The sequence below is a fragment of the Microtus ochrogaster genome, chromosome 18 (assembly GCF_000317375.1).
Source record: "Microtus ochrogaster isolate Prairie Vole_2 chromosome 18, MicOch1.0, whole genome shotgun sequence".
NCBI classification, from domain to species: Eukaryota; Metazoa; Chordata; class Mammalia; order Rodentia; family Cricetidae; genus Microtus; species Microtus ochrogaster.
Genome location: NC_022020.1, coordinates 48179446 through 48191406, shown reverse-complemented (window position 1 = coordinate 48191406; position 11961 = coordinate 48179446). Strand labels below are relative to the sequence as shown.

Below are 11961 nucleotides of genomic sequence, written 5' to 3'. Positions count from 1 at the left end.
TTTCGAGACAGGGTTTCTCTGTGGCTTTGGAGCCTGTCCTGGCACTAGCTCTGTAGACCAGGCTGGTCTCGAACTCACAGAGATCCACCTGCCTCACACAGAAATTTCTAATTAGGACTTATGGTGGGTCTTGCTGTTGGCACCTATCTATGCAGTGGAATCTCATTATACCTGCACAGAGCCTAGGCAATTTGACTTTGTGCTCTTGTCAGAAGAACAAAGAAAGTGATTTAAACAGAGCAGGCTTGCCAGGCAGGCGGTGGTGGTGCACGCCTTAAATCCCAGCACTTGGGAGGTAGAGGCAGGTGGATCTCTGTGAGTTCAAGGCCAGCCTGGTCTATACAGCAAGTTCCAGGACAGACAGGGCTGTTACACAGAAAAACCCTGTCTTGAAAAACAAACAAACAAAAAAAAAGAGGGGGAGGAGGAAGAGACGGAGGAGGCTGTCGCTGTCACACCTGCCTTCCTTCCAATCTCTCATAGGGAAGGGGTGAAGCTGTTGTTACCACAGCACATTGCAGCTCTTAAGTACCTGCCCTCAATGAGTAATTTTCTAAGAAGCCATTACTTTACTCTTTAAAGATGAATATTTTAGACATATAACATTATCTAACTTTTGCGGACTATTTTTCTAAGTTCTTGACTTAAGAAACGCATCTTTCCCAAGCCAGGGAAACAGGTCTCAGGGCATCTGGAGAGAAAGTGAGATGCTGTCCCTGACAATCTAAGCTCATGAAACTTCTGACTCACATTTTCTTTTGTTCTCACCCCTAAGCCACATACATTCTCAGAGTTGTCTGACTTCTAAAGAATATTCTTTCAGCTGTTAGTCCATGAGAATGAATAGAAATTGGAGAATGGAAAGAGCTGATAACCATACACTCCCAAAAAATGGGGCAAAGGTTGGAATTATTAGGCAACCTAAAGTATAAACAAACAAACCAACAAAAAACAGAACAAAACAAAGGAACAATAACAGCCCAGTTAACATTGGGATAGATATGATAAGCTGAATTTCTAAAACAGTAATTACTAGAAATTTTATTATCAACTTTCACTTTCTAGGGAAAAAAATCCCCATGATCACAGGCACTTTCCTAGACTTTAGTTATCATGTGGCATATTTTAGGAGACAGTCATGCTCAAACACGGTGACGTCACTCTGAACTGGCCCATACCCTCCTGGGCAGAGACACTTAAATCTTACTACCTATCTCCCTTTGCATTTCATTCCTGTCAATAATATAAAGCTAGAAGTAAATGTAGATAAGGATACCTATCTACAAGCAATTGCCAGACTGTGCAACTTATGGATCTTCAGCATCCCTAAGAGTGCCTGACTGGGAAGAAGTCCTCCACGAGGACTGCCCTGGTGCAAGGATCGCCGACCTTCCACCTCTGACTCTGGAACTAATTTCATGAGATGGGTTAGGAAGGAAAGACACTGGCTAGTATCTGCTAGGTCACTGGTGTCAACTGGGTTCCATTCTGCATATTGTTCAGCTCTTACCTATCCAGTGCAATGCAGCATAGGTGAAAAATCGATGCTGTGGTGAGCAGGACATCCAGAGAGGTCCGGACCAGGCAAAACATCTCCCCATAAATCCAGACGTCTTGGACCAGCTCAATGGCACCAAAAGGCATGACCAGCACCGACACCAGCAGATCGGCAAAGGCAAGAGACACAATGAAATAATTGGTTTTTATTTTCCTGTGAGTGAAAAAGTATGAGCAAGGTGGCAGGGGAAGGATTTGGAGAAAACAGTGGGAAGAAAGAGCAAGAGAGGAGTTGGAGGAAGTGGAAGGAAGGAAAGAAGGGAGGTAGACAAGGAAAGAAAAGTCACACATTAAACATAATACCCAAGACTCAGTTTTCCCTTCTGCACCACGGCCAAAAAGAAACGCTGTGGTTCTGCCTCTTCTGACTTCTCCAGACCCATTTCAAGCCCAAAGATACCTTTCCCTCTCTTTTCTGGCCTCACCAGAGGCCACCAGTGTATTGAGAAGGGTTCTGAGGCCCCACACAATCGCACTCTTCCCCACCCACTCTCCCAGTCACTGTCCACCCTGGCTCTAGTCCTGGCTGAGGCGCTCCCACAGAGCCCTCTCAAGATGCTGCTCTTACAGACAGTGTCAAGTGTACTACTTGCAGCTACTAGGGTGCCCTCTTGTGTACCCCCTTCGTGTGTGACCCTAGCCAAAAGTCTGCATTGCCCTTTCTCCCCCTCTTCACTGGTTCAGGGCAGGTCCTGCTTAGAAAGGAGCTACCTTTAGCTCATCTCTTCCTTCACGGCCCAATGGTCCTTATACCAGGCCACACACTAGAAATATTTGGTGGATTTTAGCAAATGTCAGTGCCCAGGGTTCAACTTAGGACCAGTTAGACAAAAAGTCTTGTGGATAACATCTTCCTCCACTGAAGATTGCTACATAAGATACAGGATGGCCGTTTGACTTTTAACACTGAATTACTTTTTTTAAACATAAATATTTCCACAATATTGCACAGGACATACCAATATCATACAGTAGTATTTTGAAAAATATCTCAGGTGATTATAAATGTAATCACAGTTGACACTGATAATGGACAAAATGTGATAGATACAATGTTTATTCTTACTCTGCCCTGAATCATTGGTAGCAGAAGGGTGTATTCATATATATATATATTACCACAGCTATTTAAACAAATGCAACACAGCATAGATAAACAGACATGATGGAATTAGCTCAGGGTGCTCCTGTGGTTATGTTAGTGTTGGGGTTGTAGGATTATGTATGATCCCTTTTCTGTCTTTCAAAACCTGTTCTCATGAACATGACCAGTTAAAATGGAAATTGTTCAGAGCCAATTTTCCAGGGTGATCCCTCTGACCCCCGTGTTTCTGCCGAGGTTCCCTTGTAGTGCTCACCTGAGCTGCCTGTCCCTGCACACAGCCACCATCACCAGCAGGTTGCCCAGGATGGCCATCAGGATAACCACCGAGAGGAATGTTAGCAGCACGACCTTCTCCACGGACCTGAAACCCTCATTGGAGCTGGAGGACATGTGAAAACAAAACACAAATATGTAAGGGAGCCTCAGTGACACCGGAAAGGAATTCATTTGCTTCCGTTCAATCTCCAGGAAGTTCACTTCACCATCAATCAGCAGTAGTAACAGCTAAACTTGCCAGAGTCTCGTTGGGCTTTCCTGGATGCCTGGAGAATATGAGCAGAGGTCTGAGGAGGGGAATCTCTAGCCTTGACTGCATGGTGCTATTTTGTTTCATTCTTCCCTTCAGAGATTCACCTTGTATAATACTCAGGTGTTCACTTGGTCGATTTGTTTTGCACACCTGTCTCATCTACAGTGCAGGCACCATAACACAAGGACCCCAGTTGTTTTACTCACTGGTGTGTGTTCAATGCATCATTCTCACTGATCAGATGGAGGAGATGACGGTTGATCAATGAATGGTAGGAACTGAAACCAAGGGCTGCATGAGTGCAAGGGCTACTCTTTTCTGAGTTTCAGTATGGCTTGAGTTAAAGCTGTGCTGTATAGGTGGGCTGTCTGGGAAGGGACAGCCATGCTTGAAAGGTGTTCTTGTGATAATTCACAAATGACCTCGGGTTCTGGGAAGTGTATGAGACAAGAAGCTCAATCTCATCGTCTACTTCATGACTGTGTTGTTTTTCTGTCACCTTATGTCATGTTGATACTTCAAATTCGTGTTCTTGCCAATTTCAGCACCTGATTAGACTCTGCAAATTCTCTCCTACAAGCATAAGCTCAGCATTTTGTTTTATTAACTTGAAGTGAGTGCTTCTTCTCAATGAAAGCAAAATATTTTCTGGTTGCTCAGAAACTGTAAGAAACAATCATGTTCCTAATGTCACAAGAAGCTCTTTTTAAGAAGCTTGAGCTTTAATGCCAGCACTCAGGAGGAAGAGGCAGGTGGATCTCAGTGACTTCAAGGCCAGTTTGGTATACATAATGAATTCCAGGACAGTCAAATCTACAGAGAGAAATACTTTCTCAAAAAACAAAACAAACAAAAAAAGTTTGAAAATGGTTTTAAACTTCTGGACATGAACTGTCCGTGTCAGCACAGAAACTGAAGGAAGAAAGTCAAAGTTGTTGGGATAGTGGAGTGTCTGGTTTGTGAGAGAACATTTTTCACTTCAACACAACACACAGAACACAAGGTCCCCAAAACCAAGAATCTCCTGTCTACACCGCACTTCTTTGACTGAAAAATTAAAATGAGCATTGACCCCTAATATCCAGAGTTGGCTCAGTTCCAAATTCGACCCTGTTCACAACTTCTTCCTGTCGGCATATCCAGAAGAAAGCATGCCACTGGGGATAAGAAATGATCCTTAGCCAGTGGGAGACTGTGGAAGACCCTTCACTCTGTCTTTCCTTACATTGACTGAAATGCTTAGGGCTAGAGTTCACACAAAAAGGGATTGTTTACCTAAATCACCCTTCTATAGTTAAGCTCCAGCCTTCAAACACTGGAGAGGGAAGATCTAATCCAATAAAAACACAGTGATTTGCTCACCAAAACCTAATTTTAACTTAAGCCATAGTGATTGAGATAAAGAGCCTAATAAAGAAGGTGATAATGGTTTGTTTTCTGTGTGCTCTTTTCAGGCTCTAACTCAAAGACTCAGAGAACCTCTGAATCATCTTCCTCCTCAGGGCTTGGTATTGTATGCTCATCCTTCTCTATAATTAAAAAAACTTAGTTTATGTGTATGAGTGTTTTGCCTGCATGTGTATATTTATGCATCACATGTGGGCCCACAGAGGTCAAAAGAGAGTGTCAAATCCTCTGGAACTGAAGTTACCAATGATTTATGAGCTATTGTGTAGGTGCTGGGAATCAAACCTGGGTCCTCTGGAATAGCAACTGTGCTCTGATCCACTGTGCCATCTCTCCAGCATTAATACCTATTCTTTATAAAATGTAATTTCAGCGTTTGGCTGCTTTTTGTCATTCTTGTCTGATCAACCCTAAGGCCATGTCCAGTAGCCAACACACATTTCTCATCTTCAAGGTGTTGACTACCTGAAATAACTTTTAAGATTATTTTGTAAGTCGATGTACCTTAAAGACATCACACTAGGTGAAATGCACGAAAAGAATGAACGGACAAATCCACGATTCTGCCTCCATTAGACTCAAAAAATAGATATATTCACAAGGAAAGAGAGTGGAATAATGACTCCCTAAGTTTTGGGGTACGGGGAGTGGGAAATTATTACTTAATAGGTACAGAGTGATCCTTCGGATTACAGGGGAAGTTCTGGAAACAGTATTGATGATAATAGTTAAACACCATTATGCACGTACTTATTACTGAAGTGTGCAATTATAATCATTATGAAGTACATTACCAGTAAAAAGGTCTATTTGTGATTTATTATAATAAAAAATATACAGATGAGTATGCATCAGGATGTTAGTACACAAGACTTCTGTGCTAGTGGCCAGCTGGGCTGAGTAATTTAGGTCCCTTTCTTACCTACAAGGGTTGATACGAATATACCCTTAGCAGGTAGATTCTCTGCATAACTCACCTTCCCCATCAGAACCACTTTCCTTGAGTTGATTTTTTCCTTTTATGAAAAGAAAACAAACATGTTCAGAGTGTCTGTAACTAGCACCTCTGGCTGCAAAGAATCTGTATTTAAAGAATGTGGGTCAGAGGTTCAAGGTCGTGGTTCATCTGTTGCGCGCCAATTAGCAGTTGGAAGATGTTAGCCATTAAATTGTGAGTGATAAGCACAATGTATCCACAGAGAGAACTTTTATAATTAGGCAAAAGTAAGTATAAATGCCAGTTGCAACAATTAAAATAAATCAGGAGCCACTTTTTCAAAACCTATGTTAGTTCCCTGGGTGGCCTCTGACACCCTCCAGGAAGACTGGCAAGAGCAATTAGACAGTTCTCACCACAAAGCTGCCATCTACACTAAATGGGTTCTTTGACAGCTCTTCCTGTGAGAGATTTTTCTTACATTTTTTCAGAGATCTTTTGACCCATTAATAAAGAGATTCTACAAAATTGTAGGCTGTGTGTAACATTTTCTCTGTTCTTAGTCAAAGAAAAAGGAAAGACTAAACCTGGATATTCTATGTTAAGTTAGTTTATATAAAGCCAATATCAAAGGACAGCGCTGATAACAATTGTTATAAATTTCAGAAGCCTATACACACAATAGGATAAGGTGCACATCATGCTACAAACATGCTCGATTCTATCCTGGCTTTATTAATAATAAGCTACGTGACTTTACAACACTCACTTATTTTCTTTGAGCCTCAGTTTCTTTATGGGTTAGCTTTATAGAAGTTTGAGCAGATGTCTCAACACCCATCAAATACACATTGAGAGGCAACTATATGCCGAGTGCTGTGCTGGGCACAGATAAAGCCCACTGTGGTGGAAGCAGAGAGGTAGACGGGGACAGCCAAAGAACAAATGCAGGTGTGGTCGGAGCTTCAAAGTAGTTCTCTTGCTTTCATCTTGGTGATTCACTGAGTATTCTTTCCAGTTACAGATTCCGGTGTGGAGCATCTCAGGTGAAGCATGGGATTCTAGCTTGCTCGCCCTCTGTGCCACTGGGGTTCTTCCTGAAGCACACCTTCTTTTATTTTGTGCAGGGAGGATGAGGTGCATGTGGTTGTGCACGCACACAGAAGCTGGAGGCTGACCTCAGATATCTTCCTCAGTCACCGCTCCACCTTGTGCATTGAAACAGGGTCTTTCACTAAACCTGGGGCTTATCAATTCGGCTATACTAGTGTGCTACTAAGCCCAGGTGTCCTCTTGTGTCTGCTTCACCCATGTTGGGATTTCAGTGACAACGCTACTCTGCCTGGCAATTCTACTGCAGATGTTGTGGAATGGATTCAGATCTTTATAATTCACCTCTCCGATCTTCTGAATTAGACCTGGATTATAACAGTCTAAAGGGCATAAGCACGAAGGTGTGATACAGAGCGATTAAATGAGAGGGAAATGTTAGGTAGTCCAGGAACACTGCAGATGATATCCAGGTGACCTTTGGAGAGGACCCAGACATCGAGGAAACAGAGTAAAGCTCAAGAGGAAATGCCTTGAGACAGGAACTCCTTTCTGTGTTCTCTCTCGGGGAGGAAAGCACCTGACATGAGTTCACAAAAGTAATGAGAAGCAGCCTCTTAGGGCTGTTCCTCCCTGCTGAGATGCTGATGTTGGCAGAATGAGAGCTACGAGGAGGCAGGAGAGGTGGTCCTCCCCACAGAAGAGCACACCAACTGCTTGTCCAGTGCCAAAATGGTCAGCCCCAAAAGCATAATACAAACAACATTATATGAACTGAGAAGATTATGTTTAGGATTATATGTATATATGTGTACGTATATATGTTTGCACAAAATAACAATTAATGAAAGAAGAGGCCATGCATTTGAAAGAGAATGGGAGGGTATAAAGGAAGTTTTGGAGCAAGGAAAGGGAAGGAAGAAATGCTGTAATTATATTATAATCTCAATCATAAAAATGCTTAAAAATTTATAGGTGCAAAGAAGACAGTGCTTACCACAAAAGGGGCAGCATTTGCCTATATGTTATTTAATATCCATTATTCAAAGAGTAATAGCATGGGTGGTGGTAAGAAGCAAAAGTGAATCTAATTTCTCATTTGCATACATAGATACATGTTATAATTTTATTCAATGGAACAATAAGATGTGAAATACCTGTAAAAGCTTCGAGTATGCATCTTAAATAGACAGCTAGGTACGTATATCTACAATTGAGAAGGGTTATTCAGGCAGGAAATACACATGATATTTGTCTTGGGGAAAAATGTAAACATCCAAGAAGTGGATCAGAGTCTTGACTTCAACATACTGTAGAGAAGGTAGCAGCTGAAGATACTGAGAAAGTCCGAAACAACTTCAGAGCACCAGATAAATGTGGCATCATATAAGGAAGAACAAAAGGAAAGTTTCTTGGGAGTATCCTGTGTTAGTGTGGGTACCACACTTATCCTTGTGTGAGTGCACCAAGATTGTGAGGTGGGGATGGGTACAGAAAGAGCTGCATAGGAGCATTTGAGTGGCCTGGAATCCTCTGTGAATTCACACTGTATCTTTTCAGAGATGTTTCCCCTGTATATGGCGATGCTAACATGAGCAATGGTAGGCCTTTCCTCAGACAGAGATTGCGGTCCAATGATGAAGTTCTCTTTTCAACATAGTTTTATTGTGATGGTCCATTTGTAAGTATATAAAAGAATTACTCAGTTATCTTTTCTGAGCCAGTCTCAATTATACCCCAGTGTTATTGTCCTCTAGTTTTCTCTATTTCTTCCCACATATTCTATTGAAACGATTTTCTTTTAAAAAAACAGACACACACACAGGACAGCATTATTTCCAGGGTTTCAATGTATCAGCCTGCAGAGACCCAGGACTCTCTTAGAATATCTTATTGCTTTTCTTTACCCATCTTTTCATCTAGCATTAGACAAAAGTGTCTCATCTCTGACCATTGTCCCCACTGCCCCACCTTTCTATTTACTTTTCCCTCCATCAACCCAATAACAGTCACATCTTCCTCCACTGCTTTCCTTTCCACTGATACCCACATTAACAAATACACAAGCACACACCATACTCTCAGTATTCCTGTGACTGTGTGTTTTCTGACCATTGTTGTATGCTCATCGTGGGCCTATACTTCAATAGTGATGGCTTTTTCAGAGAGTGTTCTCTTTTCAGGAGACTTCTGGGTACTGAACCTTATGCCCCAAGACATATTCTAACAGAGAAAAAAAGGAAAATCAACCCCCTAAAACTTAGTCTCTCTTTGATGTTGAAAACTAAAAGAATAAGGATGGGTTGGCAAAATGACTCCATGGGTAGGCACTTTCTGCCAAGCCTGAAAATCTGAGTAATATCTCAGACCCTTAGTACCCTCATGGGAAAGAACTGACTTCCACAAACAGTCTACTGATTTCCATATGTGTGCCCTGGCAAGCACATACACCTCTCTCAACAACACAAAATAAATGAATACAAGATTTTTTAAATTAAAAGAGGAAGAACAAGGGTGATTTTTATAAAAGACCCAATTAGTAATTTAACCCTATATATCCAAGTCTCACTGCAAAAACTTAAGAAACATGAAAATTTTAGGCAACATGACTTCTCCCAAAATTATTAATCACACAGTAATATTCTCCACTGAGAATGAATTAGATGAAACCTCACAGAAAGAATTGAAAGGCATGTTTATGAGTGTATTTAAAGAAATCACAAAGGAAATACACTCCTAAATACATTAGTAGGAAACAAAAGCTGGGTCAAATAAGAAAGTCAATACAGACTTAGATAAAAACATAGAAACACTGGGGACAAAATCCAAAATACTAGAGAAGAAAATTTCAATAAACCAAATACAGAACTAGCTCCATAGAAAGTTTCACTGATACAATGGAAAAATAATATCAGGGTTTATAGACAAGGTGATAGGATTGAAACATTCAAAGAATGACAAAGACAAATTGATAAGGTATGGATAGAATATTCAAGATCTATGGACAAAAAAAGACTCCATCTATGAATATTGGGCATAGAAAACTAAAATTTAATTTTTAAGTCATAAAATTATTTTTAACAAGATCATAGTGTAATTTTCAAATCTAGAAAATCATATGAGAATACAAGGACAAGATATTTAGAACACCAAATGAACAAAACATCATGTCAGTTTATAATAAAAAAAAATAAATCTACAGAGCAAAGAGAACATACTAAAAGCTGTAAGTGAGAAACAAATCATATATAAAGGCAGGCCCATCAGAATAACAGCTGAATCTTCAAACTTTAGAAGTGAATATTACATTTCAACTTCTGGGATAACAACTGTCAACAAAAACAACAATAGTCAAAAAAATTGTCAGCACTCTCCACAATAAAAACACGCTAAAGAAGTAATTAAATCAGCTTTACAGAAAAGGACTCCTTCAGACAAAAAGAAAGATAAATATATACACAAGGCAACTGATACCAATAAACCACACACAGAGTCTGGCTTTGGTAGCAAGATACATTTCCTGGAGGCAATAAATATCAAGAACCTGATTTTAAATCAAAGCTGCTAGGCTGTGTTTTATGTCTGGGAAACTAAGATCATTAATATTTGGAATTAGTATTGAAAGGTGTGCATTAGTTCCTGTCATTTTGTAGTCTTTGATGTTTTCCAGTTTCTCACCTGCTTAATCTCAAATAAATAACTTAATGATGTACCTTAGGCCTTGAAAAACAAAACAAAGCAATAAAAATAAAGCAAACCAAATCTTCAATCAACACATAGAAGGAAATAATGGGTAGACAGGACTTAATGAAATGAAAATATAAAGCAATATAGAGAAACTAAGAGTTAGTTATTTAAAAGACAAATAGGAAAAAACAAACCTAGCCAGACAAATATAAGATCACTTTTTGGTACATACTCACTGCCCTGTAGCTCCTTTACTCTGGTTTCTCCAGACTTATTCTTAATTCTTTAGGAGCTTCTCCTCCCAACCCATATCTATTCCCTGGAGATTCCGCCTCTTGATGCTGTCCTAGGTTATGTAGGCCCGTATTTCTATATGGTGTGGCAGCCAGGCTCTGAAGCCATAAGCCCCACCTAAGGTGGTCATATAGCCCTGCAGACAGACTGTCACTGCCCTAACAAAAGATCAGGATGTTGTTGCTCCTTCCTTTGTAATTTGGAGAATGCCTTATAGAGATGCTGATTCAAGCCTACGTGACAGCTAGCATACATAGCTGACAGGTAGATGTGGATGTGACAAAACGCTATCTATTCACCTGGTTACCTAGGAGACAGGTCTGGTGTATTTTCACACTCAGTTTATATGTTTATATAAAAGCTGTTTTGGGAATAAACGAGAGGAATTCTTCAGGATGTGAACTCAGGACTTCATGAGGGACCACTGAAAATCTCCCTCCTGATAAAGCCAAGCGAGATGTGTCTTTATTCCTGCATCTCCATGCCAGTCAAGAGAGAGAGTTTATGTTGGTGTCTGGTCAAGATAAATAATCTATGTTCTGGGCTAGCACCAGGTTCCGACAAGGTTATGCTTAGCTCTTTCTCACTGTCCATCTCAGTCTTTCCTTTTAGCCTATATCTGCTCCTTTATGTCACCAGCAAAAACACCCATGGACCCACACAGCCACAAATTCTAAGAGTTCATTAAGAAACCCCAGATGTCAGCCTAGATCACTATTCCCAGCAAAACTATCACTCACAATTGATAAAGAAAAACAGTCTATAATAAAACCAAATTTAAGCAATCTATCAAGTCAGCTCTATAGAAAGCACTAGAAGGAAAACTTCAGTATGAAGAGGCTAACTACACCCAAGAAGTCACAAGTAAATAATCCCAGAACAATAAATCAAAAGGGAGAAACTTCTACACAAATACAACACAATAGCAGGAATCAATAATTACTGATCACCAACAAGGAAGAGAAGACCCAAATTAATAAATTATAGATGAAAAGAGGTATTGTATCATTCTAATAACTTTCATAAGCTCTTTAGAACATATTTTAAAGACATACATCCTACTAAATTGAAAAATCTGAAAGAAATGTATGAATTTCCTGATGTATATAACTTGTCAGAAGATTTGGAAAGGTGCCACATGCTCATGGATTGTTATGATCAATATTGGGGAAATATCCATCTTATTCAAAACAATCTACAGATTCAGTGCAATCCTTATCAAAATTCAAACACAATTCCTCACAGAAAATTTAAAAATAATCTTAAATTTCATATAGAAACTCCAAAGATCTAAAATAGCCCACACCAACCCTGAACAACAACAGCAAAAACCTGTGGGCAGTATCACCATTTCAAGTTACTTTGCATGGTACTAGCATTAACACACACACACAC

At 40.1% G+C, this 11961-nt stretch overlaps 1 protein-coding gene across 4 annotated transcripts in view; it reads right to left on the bottom strand.

Moving 5' to 3' along the window:
- Htr4 (5-hydroxytryptamine receptor 4) overlaps positions 1 to 11961 on the bottom strand; it is a 172106-nt gene that overhangs the window by 88186 nt on the left and 71959 nt on the right. For all 4 annotated transcript variants that reach the window (XM_026783582.1, XM_026783579.1, XM_026783580.1 and 1 more), the window contains exons 3-4: positions 2916 to 3041; positions 1511 to 1711 (exon numbers count right to left, since the gene is read on the bottom strand). In XM_026783582.1, coding sequence (XP_026639383.1) covers positions 1511 to 1711; positions 2916 to 3041 — 327 coding nt within the window. The remainder of the gene's footprint in view (positions 1 to 1510; positions 1712 to 2915; positions 3042 to 11961) is intronic.